The following is a 22,339-nucleotide window of genomic DNA, read 5'->3' as shown; positions in this document are numbered from 1 at the left end:
ATTTGTTGTCGTAAGGGAGGAATTTCCAAGGACTTGCCATTGAAACACTTGCAAAAATTGTCTTATCATGTGTGTAAACTTGAGAATCCTCTTTATTGCTTGGGCCCAATGACACTTTTGATTTGCTGTTAATATCTGAAAGCCTGGGGATGGGGGGGGGAGTGGGGGGAGGTATAAAATAGAAATGATGTTTCCAGAGCTATACACCAAATCCTTGGCTAGTGACTAAGCACTATTCATTAACACCGTGTAAAAAGGGGAAGGACGTTTAGGAATTATTTATGCTAAGGGTTAAATAAGAGATTTTTTAGTGCCTGCTCCAACTCTCTTTGGGCCAGAGAGAGAGAGAGAAACGGACTCTATAGTCTAGTGGTTACGGCACCCACTTTCATAAATGCAGAACAGCTTCACCAGGAGAGCCCTATCACTAGGGCCCTACCAAATTCACAGCCATGAAAAATGTGTCATGGACCATGAAATCTGGTCTCCCCCCATGAAATCTGCTCTTTTGTGTGCTTTTACCCTACACTGTACAGATTTCAGGGGGGAGAGCAGCATGTCTCAAATTGGGGGGGTCCTGACCCAAAAGGGAGTTGTGGGGGGGGGTCATAAGGTTATTTTAGGGGGGGATCATGGTATTGCCACCCTTACTTCTGCGCTGCCTTCAGAGCTGGGCAGCTGGACAGCAGTGGCTATTGGCAATACCATACCATGCCGTCCTTACTTCTGCACTGCTGCTTGCAGCAGTTCTGCCTTCAGACCTGGGCTCCTGGCCTTCAGCTGCCGCTCTCCAGCTGCCCAGCTCTGAAGGCTGCACCGCCACCCAGCAGCAGCGCAGAAGTAAGGGTAGCGGTACCACAACCCTCCCTACAATAACCTTGCGACTTCCCCATGACTCCTTTTTGGGTCAGGACCCCTACAATTACAGCACTGTGAAATTTCAGATTTAAAGAGCTGAAATCATTAAATTTACTATTTTTAAAATCCTATGACCATGAAATCGACCATGAATTTGGTAGAATCATAGAAGATTAGAGTAGGAAGGGACCTCAGGAGGTCATCTACTCCAACCCCCTGTGCAGGACCAATCCCCAACTAAATCATCCTTTGTCAAGCCAGGCCTTAAAAACCTCTAAGGATGGAGATTCCTCCATCTCCCAGGATTCCTGAGTGGCTCAACCCCCAACCTTGTTGTATAGTCACTTAGGGCAGGGGCTGGGGTGTCCCTACTCCGGGGTGCTCTCTCTGTACTGGATGCTTCCCTGACCCACTGATCATTACATACAGTCAGGGCTGCCCAGAGCATTCAGGGGGCCTGGGGTCTTCAGCGGCAGGGGGCTCCCGCCACCGAATTGCCACCGAAGATCCGGCACTTCGGCGGCGGGTCCCGTGGCAGAAGGACCCCCCCTCGCTGCCGAACTGCCACCGAAGATCCGGAGCGGAAGAAACTCCGGGGGCCCAGACCCCGCGAGAGTTTTCTGGGGCCCCCAGAGCGAGTGAAGGACCCCACTCCAGGGGCCCCGAAAGACTCTCGTGGGGGCCCCTGCGGGGTCCGGGGACTGGGGCAAATTGCCCCACTTGCCCCCCCCTCTGGGAGGCCCTGCATACAGTTCCAAGCAAATACAATTTATTAAACAGCAATCAATTAAAAAAAAACAAGGAAAGAATGGAAAAGGTTAAAGGAAAACCCGTCATCCCACTCTGTAGCACGGGGATGTCACAACCAGCATCTCTGGAATGTAAGGGAAGTTCACAGTCTGTTCCTCACATGTCCCAGGTCCTGGCTGTGCTTCAGGGATGCTGCGGGTCGGACACTTGCTCTGGCGGTGACCACACACTCTCAGGCTCCAGGTGGCAGGACCCTTCTTCCCAGCATTGTCCCCGCCTCGTAGGGGTTAGGATCCCCCTCAAAGTCTGGCCTGCAAGACCTCTGCCCAGGGTCCCCCTCGCTCTCCCCAGCTGCTCACCGCACCCGGTTCTGGACTGCTCCAAGCCTCCAGCACCAGCCTCAGCACTGCTGTTGCTCAGCATCCAGCTCCCTGGGCTGCTTCTCTGGCCCCTCTGGCTCTGGTTGCTGCAGCTCTGCTCCCAGCACAGGTCTGCTCTGTGGCCTGCTTCTGTGGGTCTGCTTCCTGGGCTGCTTCTCTGGTTCTCTCTGGCACCATGGCCCTGCTCCCCAGCTCAGCTCAGGCTCCTACTCTCTCCTGGCTGGGCCCCACTCTGTTCCAGGCAATTCCAGCTCACAGGGAGGACAGGACCTCTCTGGCCTCCTGATTCCCTCATTAGCCTGCCACCCTGTCAGTCAGGCTGACCTGGAGGGTCATTGGCCTCTTCCCATTGCTCCAGGGGACTGTCAGTCACGGGTCCTGATTTCCCATTGACCCTTCCCCTTTCTTTTCGTATTGGAAGCTAGCCACTGAGTTTTAGTAAGCGATCAACAGTCCCCTTATATTTCTGATGGAATCTTAATGGTAGAGGGATTGCTGCAGAACCATGGCCCTGCCTGCGTGCTGGGAAGTCCATGGCTGCCTGAAATACATGAATTTATAGATGACTTAAAAGAGAACGTATATGCCTTTAAGTATATAGACCCTATCTTGAAGAGTTTCCATAGCTGTAACTCCTCTGCTCCTTGCCCCCAACTCTCCAGACCTCCAACAACTCTGGGAGCACCAAGTTGTCTCTCCCTCCCCCAACGACACAGGCTATTATGGAAGAATAGCAGGGCTCACTGGGAACAGTGATTCTGCCTTTGCAAGGAGAGTGCATCCTCTCTTCTCATTGATCAGCTAGAGCTGTGCACAGATGGGCCATGCACTCCTACCACGGTGGCTGTTGGGTTAGGAGAAAAGGCAGGCCCTGAGGCATGAGCCTTTCTAACAACAAGAGAAGGACAAGAAGCATGAGCCAAACAGGCAGAAACCTCTGAAACAAAACTCACAGTTTGGCCCATGGTCCCTCTTTCCATGGTTTTAAGTTAGTGGGAAAGTGTCAGAGCTCCAGCATCAGGCACAGGCTGCAACAGAAATTATCACAGGGGGATTTTATTTCTGTCCCAGAATGACTAGGCACAAAGGATCACATTTAAATGGGCATTCAGATGTCAGTTACTTCAAGGATGTTCTCCAAACCGATGAGGAGCGGGTATGGGGGAGTCTTTGTGTCATCATTAATCCAAGGCAAATGAGGAGGGAGGGAGGGAAAGGGAGATAAGTGTAGTACCAGCTGTGCAGTACATAAATACCAGCCACTCTTTAGTTCCTGCCTCCTGAACCCTAGGAAGTTAGAACCAGGACCAGAGACAGAAAACTGTGAGGTTTATTTATTATATATGTTGATTTTAATAGTTAACTTCTTCAGATTTGTGAATTTCCTCATCTTATATATAATATCTAATTAGTAAGTGCTTAGTGATTTGCCATGAAAAAATGTATAGGCAACTTCTGAATATTAATGTATCAGTGAAGTTAATTGACAGGTTAATGAAGTTGTTGAGTTAGGGTTGGTGTCTGAAACTGGGTTGTTTTTTCTGCTGGAATCCCTTTCTGGTGTTATCACTGGTTTCACTGGGCTTCTTGAAGTTGATGCTGTGTCTTTTTCTTCCCAGTCAGGAAGAGGAGCTGCCTTTCCTGGGTCTGGAGCTGGCTGGTTTGCAGCTAGGGAGTAATCAGGTGCCATGTCTTTAGCTGGGGTGAGCTGTCTGGTGACAGGAGCAGGGGGGTTTCTTGGCCAGAGAATTGTCCGCTTACTGCTGGAGGAAGAGAAGGAGCTGGCTGAGATCCGAACCCTGGACAAAGCCTTTAGCTACGAGGCACGCAGGAATTTTACAAGTAAGTGATTACTGTTAGGATAGGGGATTGGAGGAGGATTCTTAAGATACACTCTCAAGTAGAACCTCTTGGAAGGTTTTCCCCTTTTATAGATTTGCAAATCTGGGACTGACTTACCTCAAGCATACTGTGTTTCATTTGCATTCCCAGTAAAGATAAGTAAATGTGGCACAAAAATCATAGGTGTTAAAATGAAATGGCAGTAGCTTCACTGGTGACTCTTGGGGCCTCTACATAGTACAGAAGATTATTTATTATTGTGTTGCAATTAATTGGATGACACCCACCTAGTTTTCATTAGTTTGATGCCCGCAGAGCAAAATCATTACAAAATTCCTCACTGTTGATTAGTGCAAGAGAAGCCAAGAATCAGTTCTCATTTGGGGGCACTGTAGGTCAGGACTGAAAAGAAGAGAGCCCAGCCCCAGAATAGGAGGGGGCTCTGCATGTCAGGATCGCAGGGCATTGGCAGAGCGGTGGGAGCGGGGCAGGGCAGGAGGGTCCAAGACTGGAACAGTGGGGGATTCTGCAAGTCAAGAATGGGATACACTGACTGAGCTATATTGGGATAAGTTTAATTATTATTAATTTTTATTATAATAGGGCCCAGCAGTCCCAACCAAGACTGCGGCCCCATTGTGGCAGACAGTATTCAGAGAACCTATAGTAAGAGATAGCGCCTGCCCCTAAGAGTTTACAGTCTAACTAAACAAGACAGAGAAAGGATGAGAGAAATAGAGTATTTTTATCCCTCGCTGGGAAACTGAGGCACAGAGATTAAGTGACTTGTCCAAGGTCACACAGGACATCTATGGCACAGCAAGGAACCAATATTTTTTAAAATGTCTAAATGACGTAGGAGCTTGAGTCCCATTATCAAAAATGACTTAGGAGCTTACATCCCTTTGACTTGTAATGAGCCTTAGGCTTCTAAGTCACTTAGGCACATTTGAAAATGTTACCCTCAGTCCAGTGCCTTACCCACCAGATCATCCTTCTCTGCAGCCATTGTCTTTACGGAATCACCCTGTACAACTGGATAAAGAATAATAATGTTTCTATAGCATTTTAAATCAATTTATAGACTTCTACAGCAGGAATATAATTCTCTATTAAATTGCACAGGGTTTTAGAATAGATTTTTTAGAGAACTCTGCTGGTTGGTTTCATCCCTATTAAATTCTATGCTAGGTTCCAATAAGCACAGGGGGGAGGGATAGCTCAGTGGTTTGGGCATTGGCCTGCTAAATGCAGGGTTGCAAGTTCAATCCTTGAGGGGGCCCATTTAAGGAACTGGGGTAAAAAAATCTGTCTGGGGATTGGTCCTGCTTTGAGCAGGGGGTTGGACTAGATGATCTCCTGAGGTCCCTTCCAACCCTGATATTCTATGATTCTAAGGGTTAGCCAAGGTCCCCCCAGCTCAGTTAATGCATCTCACACTTCGACAGCAGCCTGTGCTATTCTAGTCTCAAGGCAGATCAGACAATGCTGCAAAACCTGCACTCACAAGTGGGCCCAATATTGTGGGCCCCCCACTAACGTGTGCTGCTTACTGTTCCTGTAACAGTGTAGCACAAAGTGGAGCATGAGCGTCTTTGTGCTAACTCAGAGCTCTGAGGGGATAATTTAGCCCCCTTAGGCAGGGCTGCCCAGAGGATTCAGGGGGCCTGGGGCAAAGCAATTTCTGGGGCCCCTTCCATAAAAAAAAGTTGCAATACTATAGAATACTATATTCTTGTGGGGGCCCCTGTGGGGCCCGGGGCAAATTGCCCCACTTGCCTCCCCCTCTGGGCGGCCCTGGCCTTAGGAACCAGAGCCACCTTCTGTGTAATGAAACCCTGACTGGCTGCAACAAAGGTCTCTTTTCTCCCTCTATTTAACAGGAAAGCTCCATCCACTATTCCCTTAAACTCTCCCCTGCCCACCCTCCCCCAACACATGCCAGATCTGTGCACCTTCTCTCTCACTCTTTGGGTATTTCTACACTGCAATAAAACAGCTGCATTTGGCCCATGTCAGCTGACTCTGGCTTCCAGGGCTTGGGCTGCAGGGCTATACAATTGCAGTCTAGATGTCCGGGCTTGGGCTGGAACCCAGGCTTTGGGACTCCGAGCCAGGATGTCTACACTGCAATTATACCTGTAGCCCAAGCCCCGCAAGCCAGAGTCAGCTGACACAGGCCAGCCGCAGCTGTTTCATTGCAGTGTAGACATACCCTTTAAGATCTGCCCTCCTGCCACTGCCAAAGCAAGTGACACATTGGCTCTTGGGACTTGCAAATGGGAAGGGGTCAAAATGAGTGGCACCACAAGGTATCCCAAATATACTTAAACTACCTCTGAATGACACTCCCCCCTCCAAACCCAGATAATTAACTTTGAGTCACTACCATCCCCAGCTCTGTAAATGCACATCTAGTGACTATGCTTCAGTGATCTCTCTCAGGAGTAAGTGAAACAATTTGAGCCAGTACCCTTACCACAGTCAGTCCCTGACGTAGGGATTCCTGTTCCAGATGTAGTGTTGCTGCAAGACCATTGGGCTTGATTCCTCTCACTGACATCCATCCGTTATATCCCAATGTAACTCCATTGGCTTCAGGGGAGTTATTCCTGATTTACCACTGGAATGAAAAGATCTGGGCCATTATATTTGTTTGCCCATACTTATTTCTGGATTTCTTTCAGGCAGCAGTGACACAGACGTGAAGAGCACACTGACTCGTTCATTTCATGAGTTCTTTTAATCTGAATGTCCTTGAAAAACAGGGCATGAAGACATGTGCATTTCACAGCTCTTAGCTTTGTATTTATTTAGGTCAGGGACAGGGACATTCACATTTTGCCTAATCCAGGGCTTCTTGCTGGGCCACATTCAACTCATATAAAATAGAGGAGATTGCTGGTTCCTTCATCCTCGGTATGAAGGTGTGCGCTGTGGAAGAGTCAGGTCCCAGCATGCAATGGGGCCAGGATTCTCCACTCCAAAAAAAGTATTGAGTGGGGGCCTGTAGTTTTGTCATTTAAACCTCCTTATTAAGAATGAATAAGATAAAAGGCCACATTGAAGAACCCAGGTCGTGGGCTCCACCCTGAAATTTATCTATACCACTGCAAAGTTTCCCAGTACTTCTCCGGTCTAGTTTATTTGCCCAACATTCTATTGCAAGTTTCTTGAAATGTTAGAAATATTGTTAAGTGCTCAATTTTTTTCAAGGAGCATTCTTGATCATTTTAAAGCAGCAGCTTTCATGCCTACCACAGCAGCTATCACTTTACAAAGATTTGTGCTCACAGAAGGCCCAGTATTTAAGCATGACATCTAGTGCTAGATGTTCCAAACATGGACAACTAACTCAGCACCATTCCCCATTGGGAAGAGTAGAAGGAAATTGGCATATTGTTGTGTATTATTGTTGTTACTGAAGAAAACTGGTTTAGGAGATTCCACTACAGAAAATCTCAATATAGCAGCTGCCTTACTACATCCAACATTAACGTAGAGCTGCAATTAGATTTGTTTGCCCTTGTAGCTGCACTAACAAGAGACATGCACAATACCCCTAGCACTTCACAGTAGTACAACTGATCTGGGACCAATAGAGTACATACATACATACATACATACATACATACATATAAATGGCTCAGCTTCCCAATAATAAATCAGGTCAAGATGTGACAAATCATTTAATTCCTTACAAATTAAAATAAGATGTGGTTTCACTATTTTTGCTGTGGATGCCTGAGCTACATTCTTTTAATCAGTCATCTATTTATCTAGGAATTGATACAGTATGCCTGACTGTAGCATCTAACTTACAATAACTCAGCAGTAGTTAGGAGCTATTTGAAGGAAGATCGACAATAAAACATATTGGATAAATTTTCAGAAATGCCTAAGTCACTTAGAAGCCTAAGTTCTACTGACTTTAAATGTTTGCATGCGTTTTAAACAATATGTAGAAGATAGAGACAAATAGTTTTAGGCAGCTAATATGACTGAATTGGTAAGGCAGATGCCGCTTGCAGTAGCAATTATAGTTTATTAGAATAACCATCAAATTTCCAAGCATAGACTGCCAAGCAACAGGCAGTACCCTTGTTTACAGCTCAGGTGACACAGGCAAAGTGTGAGTCATGTAGGCAAAATGTCTGCCCAGGCTGCCTGCTGTCTTAGAACAGATACAGCCAAGGATTGTATATGCTTGTTGTTCAACAGAATGTACCACAATGAAACTGAGGGGTCGAATTTCTGCCCCCTCCCCCAATCCCAAGACACACATGCTTTTCTGATAGCTGGTTGAAGACCAGACACATAAAAGTCATTTGTTCTTTGTTCATCCATCTTTATAATAACCTCCCCCTAGCATTAATACTCCCTCCTCATTGCTCTCCTCATCCCCTCCAGGGCCTAATTTCCCTCTCAGACCAATGTACATCAGGAATAACTCAGGTGTGAGTCACTGAACTCAATGGGGGTAAAGCTGATGTAAATGAGAAGTGAATCTGGCCCAAGTTGTACTCATGAAGCAATTTCCATTGATTTCAGTGGAACAGGACATGGCCTACAGTGAGCACATTTTAGCCCCACTTCCTCAGTATACCTTTGGACCAGGACTCCATTATGCTAGGTATTGTACAAACACATGGATTCTACACCAACTGGATTTTTCTGATGATAATCCTAATGTTAGTAGATGTTAGAACAAGCCCAGTGACTGAATATTTACAGAATATTCACAGGTGTCTGTGTCTGTCAAGAGTGGGTCCACATATGTAATCAAACATTTTGCATATACACAAGTAAAAAACTGGTTTAAGGGGTTTTGAAAATGTAAGTAGGTAATAATGTGAGCTATAAAATGAATGAGTATGAGAGAGAATGTATCAGTCACCAGATATGTGGCACTATTTTTAGATTAAGGCTTAGATCTTCTTAACACTTCATAAACCAGCAGTCAGGTCAGAAAGACTATGTGAGGAAAAATATATGTGTATATATAAAAACAAATGGAAGAAAGGGGAAGTTGATAGTAATGAACAGAAATCAGAAGTTAGGAATAGTAGAAAATTGATAAGAGAAGCAAAAGAACAGACAGCAAACTCTATAGCCAGCAGAGTTAAGGACAATAACAAGGAATTTTTAAAGTATATTAGGAACAAAAAAGAATCCTGTCAGTGGTACTGGTCCATTATTAGATGGAAATGGTAGAATTATCAATAATAATGCAGAAAAGGCAGATGTGCTCAATAAATATTTATGTTCTGTACTTGGGGAAATATAGATGATATAGTCTCATCACATGGAGATGATAGCATTCTTTCCATTCCACTAGTATTTCTGGAGGATGTTAAGCAGTAGCTACAAAGGTTAGACATTGTTAAATCAGGAGGTCCAGATAACTGGCCTCCGAGAGTTTTAAAAGAGCTGACTGAATGTTGATTTTCAGTAAGTCCTGGGGCATTGGAGAAGTTTCAGAAGAATGGAAAAAAGCAAATGTTGTGCCAATTTTTAAAAAGGGTAAAAGGGATATCAGAGCTGTCAGCCTGATATCAATCTTGGGCAATATAATGGAGAATCTGATATGGGACTCTATTAATAACAAACTAAGGAGGGCAATATAATTAATGCAAATCAACATGGATTGATGGAAAATAGATCCAGTCAAACTGATGCAATATCTTTTTTTGATGAGAATAAAAGTTTGGTTGATAAAGATAATAGTGCTGGTGTAATGTACGTAGACTTCTGCACCGCACAACATTTTCATTAAAAACTAGAATGATATAAAACCAACAAGCACACATTGAATGGATTAGAACTGGCTAACTGGTCGGTCTCAAAATGTAATTGTAAACAGGGAATTGTCATCAAGCGGGTGTGTTTCCAGTGGGGTCCTGAAGGGCTCAGGTCTTGACCCTGTGCTATTTAACATCTTCCAAGCCTGGAAGAAAACATAAAATCACACTGATAAAGTTTGCAGATGACACAAAAATTGGGGGAATGGTAAATAATGAAGAGGACAGGTTATTGATTCAGAGTGATCTGGATTATTCGGTATACAGGGTGCAAGCAAAATTATGTGTTTTAATATGGCTAAATGTAAATGTATATATCTAGGAACAAAGGATGTAGGCCATACTTACAGGATGGGGGGAATCAGTGACTCTGAAAAAGATTTTGGTGGATAATCAGCTGAACATGAGCTCCCAATGTGATGCTGTGTCCAAAAGAGCTAATGTGATCCAGCAATGCATAAATGGGAATCTGGAGTTGGGGTTAAAAGGTTATTTTATTTCTGTATTTGGCATTTGTGCGACAGTGCTGGAATGCTGTGTCCAGTTCAGGTGTCTACAGTTCAAAGATGTTGATAAATTGGAGAGGGTTCAGAGAAGTGCCAACAGAATGATTAAAGCATTAGAAACATGCCTAATAGTAGTAGACTCAAGGAGCTGAATCTATTTAGTTTAACAAAGAGAGGGATAAGGGGTGACTTGATCACTTTTTATATGTACCTGCATGGGGAATTAATATTTAATAATGGACTCTTCAATCTAGCAGAGAAAGATACAACAGGATCAAATGACTTGGCAACAAAAATGATTAGGGGTATGGAACAGCTTCCATATGAGGAGAGATTAATAAGACTGGAACTTTTCAGCTTGGAAAAGAAATGAGTAAGGGGGGGATATGATTGAGGTCTATAAAATCATGACTGGTTTGGAGAAAGTAGATAAGGAAGTGTTATTTACTTCTTCTCATAATACAAGAACTAGGGGTCACCAAATGAAATTAATAGGCAGCAGGTTTAAAACGAACAAAAGGAAGTATTTCTTTATACAACGCACAGTCAAAAGGTGGAATGCTTTGCCAATGGATGTTGTGAAGGCCAAGACTATAACAGGGTTCAGAAAGGAACTAGATAAATTCATGGAGGATAGGTCCATCAATGGCTATTAGCCAGGATGGGCAGGGATGGTGTCCCTAGCCTCTGTTTGCCAGAAGCTGGGAATGAGCAACAGGGAATGGATCACTTGATGATTACCTGTTCTGTTCATTCCCTCTGGGGCACCTGGCATTGGCCACTGTCAGAAGATAGGATACTGGGCTAGATGGATCTTTGATCTGACCCAGTATGGCCGTTTTTATGTTCTTAAATTGAAGCTAGACAAATTCAGACTGGGAATAAAGTGTACATTTTAAACAATAAATGTAAATTAACCATTGGAACAATTTTCCAAGGGTTGTGGTGGATTCTCCATCACTGACAAGTTTTTAATTAAGATTGGATGTTTTTTTCTAAAAGCTCTGCTCTAGGAGTTATTTTGTAGAAGTTCTGAGTTATACAGGAGGTCAGACTAGATCAGGGATCTCAAACTCAAATGACCACGAGGGCCACATGAGGACTAGTACATTGGCCTGAGGGCCACATCACTGACACCCCCCTACCGCTGCCTCCGGCCCCGCCCCTACTCCACCACTTCCATGAGGCCCGCCCCTCCCCTTCCTCTTCCCACCCTTTCCCCAAATCCCCAGCCCTGCCCCGCCTCTTCTCCACCTCCTCCCCTGAGCGCGCGGCTCCCTGCTCCTCCCCCTCCCTCCTGGAAAGCGCTAAGCGCCACCAAACAGCTGTTTGGCAGTGGGAAGCACCTGGAGTTAGGCAGAACAGCTGGGATGTGGCACGCTTGGTGTGTGTGTGTGTGTGTGTGTGTGTGTGAGAGCTTGGCGGGCACAGGAAATAACTCGGGGGGGCAGGGAGCTTGGCAGGCCGCAGCAAATAACTCCGCAGGCTACGGCCGCGTATTTGAGACCCCTGGACTAGATGATCACAAAGATCTCTTCTGACCTCAGAATCTATGAATAGGATAGTCTCCTGAGGATTGTAATACTTTGGCCTAATTCCAGTTGTTGGGTTTAATATGGGGGGCTGGGTGGTGTTGGTGACCTTTGATATATAAAGGAGGTCAGATTAGATGATCACAATGGTCCCTTCTGGCTTTCGAATCTATGAAAAAGAGGCATTAAAATAGCTTTTTTTTTATTAATAAAAGTTCATTACTGTCATATTAAATCGGCAATGGGATACCCACAGAGAAAACTTCTTAAATGCTCTTTGTATTCAGTGCCAAAGCACAATAAATATATATATTAGCCTTTCATCATTAAAAATCTGGGGTGGTATCCTGGCTCTAATGAAGTCAGTGGTTAAACTCCAGGATTTCACCCCTGGATTTCAATTGTGGCTCAGGCTGTAAGTGAAATAAACGGGGCTGGGGGAGTCTCTTGCCTGCAATGGCCATTTGTTAACATCATAATACTGTAGCTGTCACAGCATAAGAGACTATAAGACTGGGGTTGGCTTGGCACCACCATGTTGCATGACAGACACTTGACAAAATTACCGTACTTAGTGACGGACATTGGGGCGTAGCAGAACTTGGGAGCAATGTATGACCTAGGACTGGATTTGTAGAGGTACTGCAGGTCAGGACTGAGATGAAGACAGCCCAACTCTAGAACAGCAGGTTTGCTGCAGGTCAGGATTGAGGTACATTAGCAGATGTGTGTGTGGAGCCCAGGCCTGGAAAAGCAGCGGTATGGCAAGTCAGGACGAGATGTATCAAGAGAGCAGAGTCTAGAGCCTAACACTGGAATAGCAGGAGGTGCTGCAGATTAAAGCTGTAGTGCTTTATGAAAGCTGAGGTCCAGCCCTGGAGTAGCAAGGAGTTCAGGACTTACAGGCCTCAAAAAGATATGTGAGACCTGCATTGGAAGAGCTGTGGGAGTAGGGCTGGAAGAACAAGGAGGTTTATTGGACAGGAATTGTGTGCATCTGCAGAGCTGTGTGTGCGTCTCATGACTGGAGGGATGCTGCCAGTCATCTTTAAGGGAAACGCCTACTTTCATGAGTAGCAAAGCACCACACTTATCAACCTATGTACTGCACAGTGTGCACGTAAAAAGAAATTTGTAGCCCTGCTGTAGGCAGTTTTCTGGCACTGAAAGATGTTTCTCTTTTTAAAAAAAAAAAGGATCGGGTTGTATGTTTGCCCCAAACACATTCCAGAAATTAGCAAATATAAGAATTATATAAAACTGCAACTAGAGCTTAAAAGAATATAGCCAATGGGAAAAAGCCATATAGTTTGCTTGCCCCCAAAATATCCCTCAGCCCAAGCAGTCCCACAACTGCAACCATGAGATCAGTATAAGCATTTCTCTTGGTTGAGCGCCACACCACGCCCTTTATTATGCTTCTTTGTCATGCCGATGAAGGCCACTTTCTTTGTTTCATGTTGCTCTTGCAGATTTCAAGGGTCAGACTGTGGTGAAGATGCTGGAAGGGGACATCCGGGATGCTATGTTCTTGGACAGCGCCTGCCAGGGTGTCTCCCTTGTCATCCATACAGCATCCATCATTGACACCTTGGGCCTTGTAGAGAAGCAGCTGCTCTGGGAAGTCAATGTAACGGGTGAGCAGAGTGGATTTCCTTTATTGTTTTAAGCCTTGAGTCTATAGTAATGACCATCATCTGCCTAGGGAAGGACACAGTTGTCATGACCAAACACCTGATTCACAGGGTTGCCCTGCTGCGCCTTGTGCAGTCATTTACACTCGGCCAAAGTGTGTGTAAAACTTTGCTGGGCTGATTGGGTAACATTGTGCACCTACTTTGCAGCAGTGGAAAGATGCAGGGCAATGCATAATCAGGCCCTGAGACTAGAATGAGGGACTTCAGGGAGAGAAGACACCTGTTAATTCCTATCTTCTGTCACACATCTCCCTCCCCCCCCCCCCCCACAAGGTGCAGTGCAAAATTATTGTCTACAGCAACAGTAGTTTGGCTTTGGGTGTGGATTGTCATAGTCTTGTTCTGACTGGGCCTTTTCAGTACCCACACACATCATCAAAAGGAGGAGAATCCCCATGCCTGCCATGTTAACTTGCTGAAAAATGCCCAGAAAGGTATTTTTAATATCACTTCCTTCCACAGCCCCCCTGCCAGCACCTATTCCCCTTCTCCTCCATGGCTGCAGAGATTTGGCTGTGTTTAAAGTATTACAGGTTTTATATACAATTACCCTCATCTCCTATAACCACCTCCTGGGACTCTTCCAGGCTTGTGCTTCTCCTTTCCTTTCCCCCTCTCTTCACCCTTGTCCTTCCCTCTGCCTTTTTTCCTGCAATCAAACTTCAAAGGCAGGAGGGGCTCCTAGGTCCTCCCAGATGCTCACTGTTAAAATTCCTCATCAAACTGAAGGGAGGGTTTAAGTGATTTCCCTGTCAGCGATGAAGTCCCCCTTCCCAGATCCTCCTAAACCAACTGTGCCATCATCTGTCCCTGGGCCTCTTTCAAAGAGTGCTGAAAAGCAAATGTTCCAGGTTTCATCAAACATCAGGGAATTTCAATACATTTCCCAAGAAAAGGAGACCCCCCCCATCCTCCTCCCTCACACCAGATCATTATCCCCACTTGAAGTTATGCTTTGAGCCCTACATTGTGCTCCCCCAGTACTCAGTGGATCCCTAGAGCTGTGTCACTCAAAACTAGTTGATCTGCCCCATTCTGCCATCCCCCTGCCTGGGCTGAGAAAGCGTTTTTGTTTAAATTACTATACTTCCCAGTCCTTCGTGCCAAAGAGCAACAGGTGTGGACCTGGGACACAGGGCTTCTCACAGGCAAATGGAAACATATTTGTGGGAATCCCTTGTTCGGATATTGGCCGCCCATCATTGTTCAGATTAAAATTACTGCTTTTCCCTGTAGCCAGGTGTAATAGAACATAGCAAGTGCCACTCCATGGCCACTCACTAGGACTGCTGTGAGGGGGCTCCAGAGATACAAAGGTTTGGATTCCCCTCACAGCAGTCTGGTGGATGGCTTGAAGGGAGCACCCAGTTGGATCTATGACACCAAGCTTCATCGGAGGCAGCTGGGGTTACATTTCAGATATAGTTCACGGTGGGAAAGAAGAGGAGGAAGAGACGGGAAATTGTGGGAAAGAAGGAGGGAAAGGGAGAGAGGCAAGTGGCAGTCTGAATCTGCTTCTGTTACCCATGAGCTCAGCAGCCAGCACCTTTAATTCTATCTGTTCAGTAGAAAGTGTGAATTGAAAGTGCCCACAAATTTCAGCAGAGAAGGCAGCTGGCCAGGCTCCTGGTGGGAGGGGACAGGGAGAAATCTGGGAATCTTAGGGGAAAAACATCTACGGATGGTGCATTTTATATATATATATATATATACACACACACACACACACACACACACACACACACACACACACACTAAATATAAAATATATATACTAACTTTGAAGGGTATTTATAACTCTCCCCTCACTATTTTCTCTTTTACTACATATTTTTTCACAGAATACATTACATAAAATCATGTGAAAGCCACATTTGTTAAAGGTTATAACAACAGGAGAGAGGCTGGGGAGCTGGAGCTGAGTATGCCCAACCCCTTCCTTTAGGCAGGAGGGTGTTAGGCAGAGGAAGAATTTTGAAAAGTCTTTGCACATTTATAAAACAACCTCAAAGTCCCTCTAAACAACAAGTGTCTCTACAAGGTTTTTACTACAGCTAGAAACTAAAAACTAAGGCTGAATGGAAAGTGTTTAGTAGAATTACCTGTAGAGAGCACCTGATAGCCTAGCAATCCTGCTCCTAGGCCTCAAAACCAGAGGGAAAGACAGGTGCAGAGAGCACCAAGAAACCCAAAACACACTTCCCAATGTGCAGTAAGTACTGAAGTCCCCCTCAGGCTCCACCTGAGAACACTAGTTCACTAGTGCTCTGCTGCCTTGTGGCCATCCCAGCACCCAGCTACATACATGATGCCCCTCAGAATGAACCTTTTGTTTCTGCTTGATAACTAACCTCGTCTAATAAAGATACATGTCAAGCACACATAGGCAGTGACACTTACAAGAGCCAGACCGCAGACACTGATCAAGCTCCAATTCTGATTCACTCATGTTAAAGAATTTTTCAGTTTAAATGATCAAGTCATGATCCATACTGTGAGGATAAAGGCCTGGCCTCCTGCACAGGATCCACAGGGTTTGGAGCTGAGGCCTCCAGCTTATTCTGTGGAGATGCAGGGTGTGAGAGGGAACACTGCCTCTCTCAACCTCCCCTCCAACTGAAATATCTGGGAGGAGCCCTCATGGCGTTTTCCTCCATCATGGCTCCCTCTCATGAGTTTTGCTGCAGGGAGCAGCTGACCCCAAGCAAGGACTTTGGGATTTGGTCCAATACCATCAAGAGTTTGCACTTCCCTCAGTGACCTCATCCACCTCATGGAGAGCTCATTTCAAAGCTCTTAGGGGACTTTATAAAAATTAAATGCAATGAAGAGTGAAACATTGGGTCTGAGAATTCAAACCCCTAAGAGTCAGGAAAGGGAGAAGTTAAGTTGAGAGCAACCTAAACCAGTGGTTCTCAAACTAGGGCCGCTACTTGTTCAGGGAAAGCCCCTGGCGGGCCGGGCCGGTTTGTTTACCTGCCGCGTCTGCAGGTTCGGCCGATCATGGCTCCCACTGGCCGCGGTTCGCTGCTCTGAGCTAATGGGGGCTGCGTGGGCCGAGGGACATACTGGCTGCCCTTCCTGTAGCCCCCATTGGCCTAGAGCGGCGAACCATGGCCAGTGGGAGCCGCGATCGGCCAAACCTGCGGACGCGGCAGGTAAACAAACCGGCCCGGCCTGCCAGGGGCTTTCCCTGAACAAGCGGCGGCCCTAGTTTGAGAACCACTGACCTAAACCAAGGCTTTCTCTGCCACACAATCACATACAACTTATCAGTGGACCAACTAGTTTTTGTTTGGTGGGTTTTGTTAGTTTGTCCAGGCCCTTATTCTGTCCTGACTCAGGTAAAATTTCCTCTCAAGCCAATGGGACTACTTATGTAAGTAAATAATACTTATGTGAGTAGGAATTTACAGCACTGGTCCATTAAATAAATATACACTACATGAAATACGAGCAAATTAACATTGCTGTGAGTACCTGAACTTTTGTATTTCCACAATATTTTATTTTAAATCCACATCCTTAATACAATTTTGTATGCATTTAAATTTATTGGGGTCAGAGTTGTACTGAACAGATGCTACTTCTGAAGATTTTTCCCCTCCCCCGCCAATTTTGTACCTCACTAGTTTTTCATTACTTTAAAAAAAAATTTACTGTCATGGAAAGCTAATTAAGAACTTTCCCTAAAACCCTGTATTGCATGTCATCTAGACATACTGACTTATATGAATTCAATTTTTGTAACTATTTTATTCTTGGCTGCATAACAAGTGTTTTGTTTTTTTTAAACAAGGTCTTCATTACTTCCTAGCTGTTCAAACATCTTTTCTTTATTTTTCTTGTTAAAGACTGAAGGAGTTCAGTATGCCAGACAGGTTAAAGTCAATAATTCCTCCCACTTCACTTCTCATTATTAAACAAATCTAAATTTTTCACCAGTGTTTCTTTTTCCTTTGATAAAACTACAAAAGCCTTTTTTATTCCCCATAGTCCCTTAGGCAATATTAACTCATTCTGCATTTTGCTTGCTTTGTCTTTTCCACTAACAGACTGAATAGTCTTGCTTGGACATTTCCCTCCTTTATTTCTAGCTATTATTAATTTAACACTCAGATCTTTGATTTCTGAAGCCATGTTGGGAATTTGTTTATTTAATTTTGTCTGTTTTGTTGCGCTTGGAAGACAAAGTTGAGCATGCAGCCTTTGGTGTATGCATTATAATAGCATTTAATTTGAAAAATAATGTGATTGTGCATTTAAAAAAGACTTATATTCCATAAAGAAAGCTATGGTAAAGACAGCATCAAGGTTCCAAAGTGAAAAGCAACAGTCAGGAAATGCCAAAGTGAAAGATGCACTCTGCTCCTTGTACATTATAATATAGTCTTTGATTACATGATTATATACATTATCTTTGCAGCATCCTACTTTATTCAAGGCCTGATCCAAAGCTGATTGAAGTCAATGGAAAGATTACCACTGAATACAGCTGATTTTGGATCAAGCCCTCAGGCTGCAGTTTAAACAAAGCATTTTAAACACATTTCGCAAAGCACTTAAGCATGTTTCTGTCTCAAGGATGGACTGTAACACTGGGGCCTCAGTACACAGAATGGATGGTGCATAATGAATGAAGAAGAACAGGAGTACTTGTGGCACCTTAGAGACTAACAAATTTATTAGAGCATAAGCCACTTCTTCGGATGCATATAGAATGGAACATATATTGAGGAGAGATATATACACACATACAGAGAGCATAAACAGGTGGGAGTTGTCTTACCAACTCTGAGAGGCCAATTAATTAAGAGAAAAAAAACTTATGCTCTCTGTATGTGTCTATATATATCTCCTCAATATATGTTCCATTCTATATGCATCCGAAGAAGTGGGCTGTAGTCCACGAAAGCTTATGCTCTAATAAATTTGTTAGTCTCTAAGGTACCACAAGTACTCCTGTTCTTCTTTTTGTGGATACAGACTAACACGGCTGCTACTCTGAAACCTGTCATAATGAATGAGGTGGTGTTTTAAAGAGCCCAGCCTCAACTGTGTAAATTTGAAGTTACTGAAATTACTTTGAGTTTACACTAGTATAAGTGAGAGCAAAATGTAACCCTTCAGTGCACAGCCTAGACAATACACAGACCAAACCAAAAACAAGTAGTTGTTTGATTAAAGAGCATGTATATGCTTCATCCTTGTATAACTCAAACAGCTGAGTTGACTCCCTCTTCCCAACTAAAAAAAAATCCAAAAATATTCAGTTTGGTTGAACCTACCACCTAATTCAAGAGAGGATTCCTGTCAGGCTCCAGAGTAAGGAACTGATAGTTTCAGGGGCAGCTGTGGACAGCTGTTTCACGAGATGCTATTTCAAGCTAATAAGCATACCTTCCCCTGGTTGGGGAGGACTAAATCTGAAGCTTCATCAGCAGGGATCATTCTAGGTGCAAGCAAACTAGGTAGTGGCCTAGGGCGGCAGATTGCTGAGCAAATCCATTTTGGGAGCTTGTCTGCACAGTGCTGCAGATTGGTCTACTGGGGTGTGAATGGCAAAGTGCTCTAACATGCAGCACTCTCACTGCCCCATGTGGACCCTGCTGGCACAAACTAAAAAGTACCTAGTTCACATTGATGTAATCCTCTTTCAAGCAGAATTACAGTAACACACACTAGCTACCTTCCTTTTAGTTCATGCCAGCAGGGTCTACACAGGGCAGTTAGAGTGCTCTGCTCCCCCCGCCACCTACCCCCGCAGAGTGGTCTGCAGTGCCAGGTAGTCAAGTGGGTAGGCTATTTTGAGTATGGCAGCAGATCTTCTTGAGCGGCCTCTGTCCATCAGGCAGTCCAGTTATCTACTGCTTTACTAACATGTTCCTCTTTTCAAGGTACCCAGCTACTGCTGGATGCCTGTGTCCGCAGTAATGTCCAGCACTTCATCTACACCAGTACCATAGAAGTGACAGGCCCAAACTGCAGAGGGGACCCCATTTGCAATGGGGATGAAGATACAGCCTATGAGAGCACATCAGGATTTCCTTATGCCCAGAGTAAGAGACTGGCAGAGACGTCTGTGCTGAAGGCAAATGGCCAGGCACTGAAGGATGGTGGCATCTTCCTGACATGTGCCTTGAGGTCCATGTACATCTTTGGAGAAGAATGCCCGTTTCTCCAGAATCACCTGGATAAAAGCCTCTTGAACAAAAATGTCTACCTGCGGATTTCTAGGAAGGAGGCTCTGGTGAATCCTGTATACGTGGGAAACATTGCATGGGCTCACATCCAGGTGGCAAAAGCTCTGAGGAACCCGGAAAAAGCCAAGCACATCAAAGGGCACTTCTACTACATCTCTGATGACACTCCTCATATGAGCTATGCCGACCTAAATTATGAGCTGACCAAGGAGCTAGGGTTTGGGATTGAGCCCCACCTGCCCATGCCGCTGATGATGCTGTACTACTTTGCGCTACTGCTGGAGGTTGTGAGCTTCCTGCTTAGGCCCTTTGTCAAATACATCCCCTCCACCAACCGTCACCTTGTAATCTTGCTGAACACGCAGTTCACATTCTCCTACAGGAAGGCATGGCAGGATTTTGGCTACGTGCCCCGCTACAAATGGAAAGAAGCCAAGCAGCGCACCAGCCAGTGGATTGCCTCAGTGATTCCGCAAAGGAGGGAGTACCTGAAAAACAAGGCTGCCTAAGCCTGAGAGAAGCTGAAGCAAGGCAAGACGAGCAGGCCCATGAGCCACAGGTGAGCTGGAGGAATTGCAGTAAAAGACGACAACAAAGCATTGAAATGTGAAATCTGTGTAATGAAAAATTGGAATGAATAAAGAATATGAAACTCTTCATTTGTTTGTGGTGGATGGGCTGATTTATTATCACGGTTACTGTATAATCTACAGCCACATCTTCCGCTCTGCAACACAGATATTTTATTTGAGTAGAGTCTCTTCTGAAGTATACTCAGCCCTTCCCTTTCTCTTAACTTTATCTGAGACTTTTGGAAAAGGACAAAAGGCTCCATTATTATCTCTCCCAGCAGTGTTTGGATACCCACCCACACACGCCACACTCCACGTACCATCATCAGATTATATCCATATAAAACAGGTGGGAGCAACCTGACTGTAGAAGCTCTTATAACAAATAGGGACAGTAGTCCACCTTTTCAAAGTGGTGTCTAATATTTTTGTTTCCTTTTTTAGGATCCAACTTTAGATACCTTTCTTAGGTGCCCAAATATGGGCTTCAGCTTCTAACTTTATGGCCCCATTTTTGAAAATATATATGGAAAATTTCCTGATATCATATGCGTTAGTCAACTGGGTAAAACAAGTTCTACTGTTCCTGATTCTGTTGCTGATTTGCTGGGTTACTTTGATCACGTCACTAACCTTTTTGTGCCTCAGTTTCCCTTAGCTGCATTACAAGAAGAACACCACCTACTCCCAGGACAGTTGTGAAGATTACTTAGCTAATGTCTACCCATCAATTTGAATGTGCAAAGCACTATATAAGTGCAAAGTAATATTCTATTAGTGCTTTGTGGTGGGTAATGCCCTTGGATATCTTAAGGCTGTCAGCCTATAGCCCCTTAACTTGCCAATTACGTAACTATGGTAAATTTGATGGAAGCCCAGTAAGAGCAAAGGACAAAGGCAATAACAAAATTAAGAAAACTGATGTTGCAGGAAAGCCATGGTACCTAGACGGGGTTTCCCTGCAAAGTTCATAGATTCCAAGGCCAGAAGGGACAGCTGTGGTCATTTAGGCTGCCCTCTGTATAACACAGGCCACAGAACTTACCCAAAATAATTCCTTTTGAACTAAAGCACATCTTTTTCAAAGAAAACCAATCCTGATTTAAAAAATCTTCTGAATGTGATCCAGTGCTGCATTGTCTTCCTGACTCTACAGCCAGCCTGAAACAACCCTAAGAGGTGGGAATTTCTCTGTTCATCTCAGCATGGTGTTAACACTGAAACTTAATGATACAAATTAAACTATTAATAGACTTCATTTTCAGAGGTGTTGAGCACTCAAAGCCTCCACTGGGACTAATTTTCTGCTGCCTCGCACCCTATTGTCATTTACAACACTGGTGCAAAATGTTACCATTTTGCTTTAGTATAATTGCATACCTACTTTTTTTCATAGATTCCAAAGCTAGTAGGGAACCCTGTGACCATCTAGTCTGACCTCCTGTTTGACACAGGCCACAGAATTTCCCAAAAATAATTCCTAGAGCAGATCTTTTAGAAAAACAACCAACCTTAATTTAAAAATTGTCAGTGATGGAGACTCCACCACGACCCTTGATAAGTTGTTCCACCAGTTAATTACTCTCACTGTTAAACATGTACACCTTATTTCCAGTCGGAATTTGTCGAGCGTCAACACGCAGCCATTGGATCATATTATACCTTTCTCTGCTAGACTGAAAAGCCCATTACTATATGTTTGTTCGCCATAGGTTCCCATATAGGTCCTTATAGACTGAGCAAATCATCCCTTAACCTTCTCTTTGTTAAACTAAATAGACTGAGCGCCTTGAGTCTATCACTACAAGGCATGCTTTCTAATTCTTTAATCATTCTTTGGCTCTTTGCAAGATACACTGAAGTGAAAAAACAATCACTCATTGACTTTAGTGTTGCCACTTAATCCCTCCCCACATTTGTAACTGGTGAACAGTTTGCAGATGCCTCCAGCTAACTAGGACTGCAGCGGCATAGTACTCATTCAAGCACTGTTTTCAGTCTCAGGTAGCTGGAGGCCTCTGTTCAGGTGCTCAGCAGTTAAAAGAATGGGAAGCTGATTTTCACAGGGACCAAGTATCCACAACTCTAAAGTCAATGGGTGTGAGATTTATATATATAAAATTCTTCCCCCATTCCCCTTGCACATTGGACCACCAGGAATACAAGGGCTACAGACCCACTCAAACTGTTTCTGTATA

At 44.5% G+C, this 22,339-nt stretch overlaps 1 protein-coding gene across 2 annotated transcripts; it reads left to right on the top strand.

Moving 5' to 3' along the window:
* The first annotated feature begins 2,648 nt into the window (after positions 1 to 2,648).
* On the top strand, positions 2,649 to 20,228 carry LOC101946936 (3 beta-hydroxysteroid dehydrogenase/Delta 5-->4-isomerase-like). Of its 2 annotated transcripts, none has more exons than XM_024108877.3 (4): positions 2,649 to 3,311; positions 3,608 to 3,830; positions 13,142 to 13,306; positions 19,264 to 20,228. In XM_024108877.3, the coding sequence occupies exons 2-4, from the start codon at positions 3,677 to 3,679 to the stop codon at positions 20,076 to 20,078; spliced, it is 1,134 nt and encodes a 377-aa protein (XP_023964645.1). In that variant the 5' UTR covers positions 2,649 to 3,311; positions 3,608 to 3,676; the 3' UTR covers positions 20,079 to 20,228. The 2 variants fall into 2 exon arrangements, with proteins under 2 accessions (XP_023964645.1, XP_005292791.1); XM_005292734.4 differs by having other exon boundaries at positions 3,182 to 3,311; positions 3,612 to 3,830.
* The last annotated feature ends 2,111 nt before the right edge of the window (positions 20,229 to 22,339 follow it).

This window comes from Chrysemys picta, chromosome 1, assembly GCF_011386835.1.
Source record: "Chrysemys picta bellii isolate R12L10 chromosome 1, ASM1138683v2, whole genome shotgun sequence".
In the NCBI taxonomy this organism is placed as follows: Eukaryota; Metazoa; Chordata; order Testudines; family Emydidae; genus Chrysemys; species Chrysemys picta.
This window is presented reverse-complemented; position numbering and strand designations above follow the sequence as displayed.

Bases quoted from the DNA above. Each gene is read 5' to 3' on its own strand.
- LOC101946936 (XM_024108877.3), top strand. From the start codon at position 3,677: ATGTCTTTAGCTGGGGTGAGCTGTCTGGTGACAGGAGCAGGGGGGTTT. The intron at 3,831-13,141 runs GTAAGTGATTAC...TTGCTCTTGCAG, and splicing joins GGCACGCAGGAATTTTACAA to ATTTCAAGGGTCAGACTGTG. The intron at 13,307-19,263 runs GTGAGCAGAGTG...CCTCTTTTCAAG, and splicing joins CTGGGAAGTCAATGTAACGG to GTACCCAGCTACTGCTGGAT.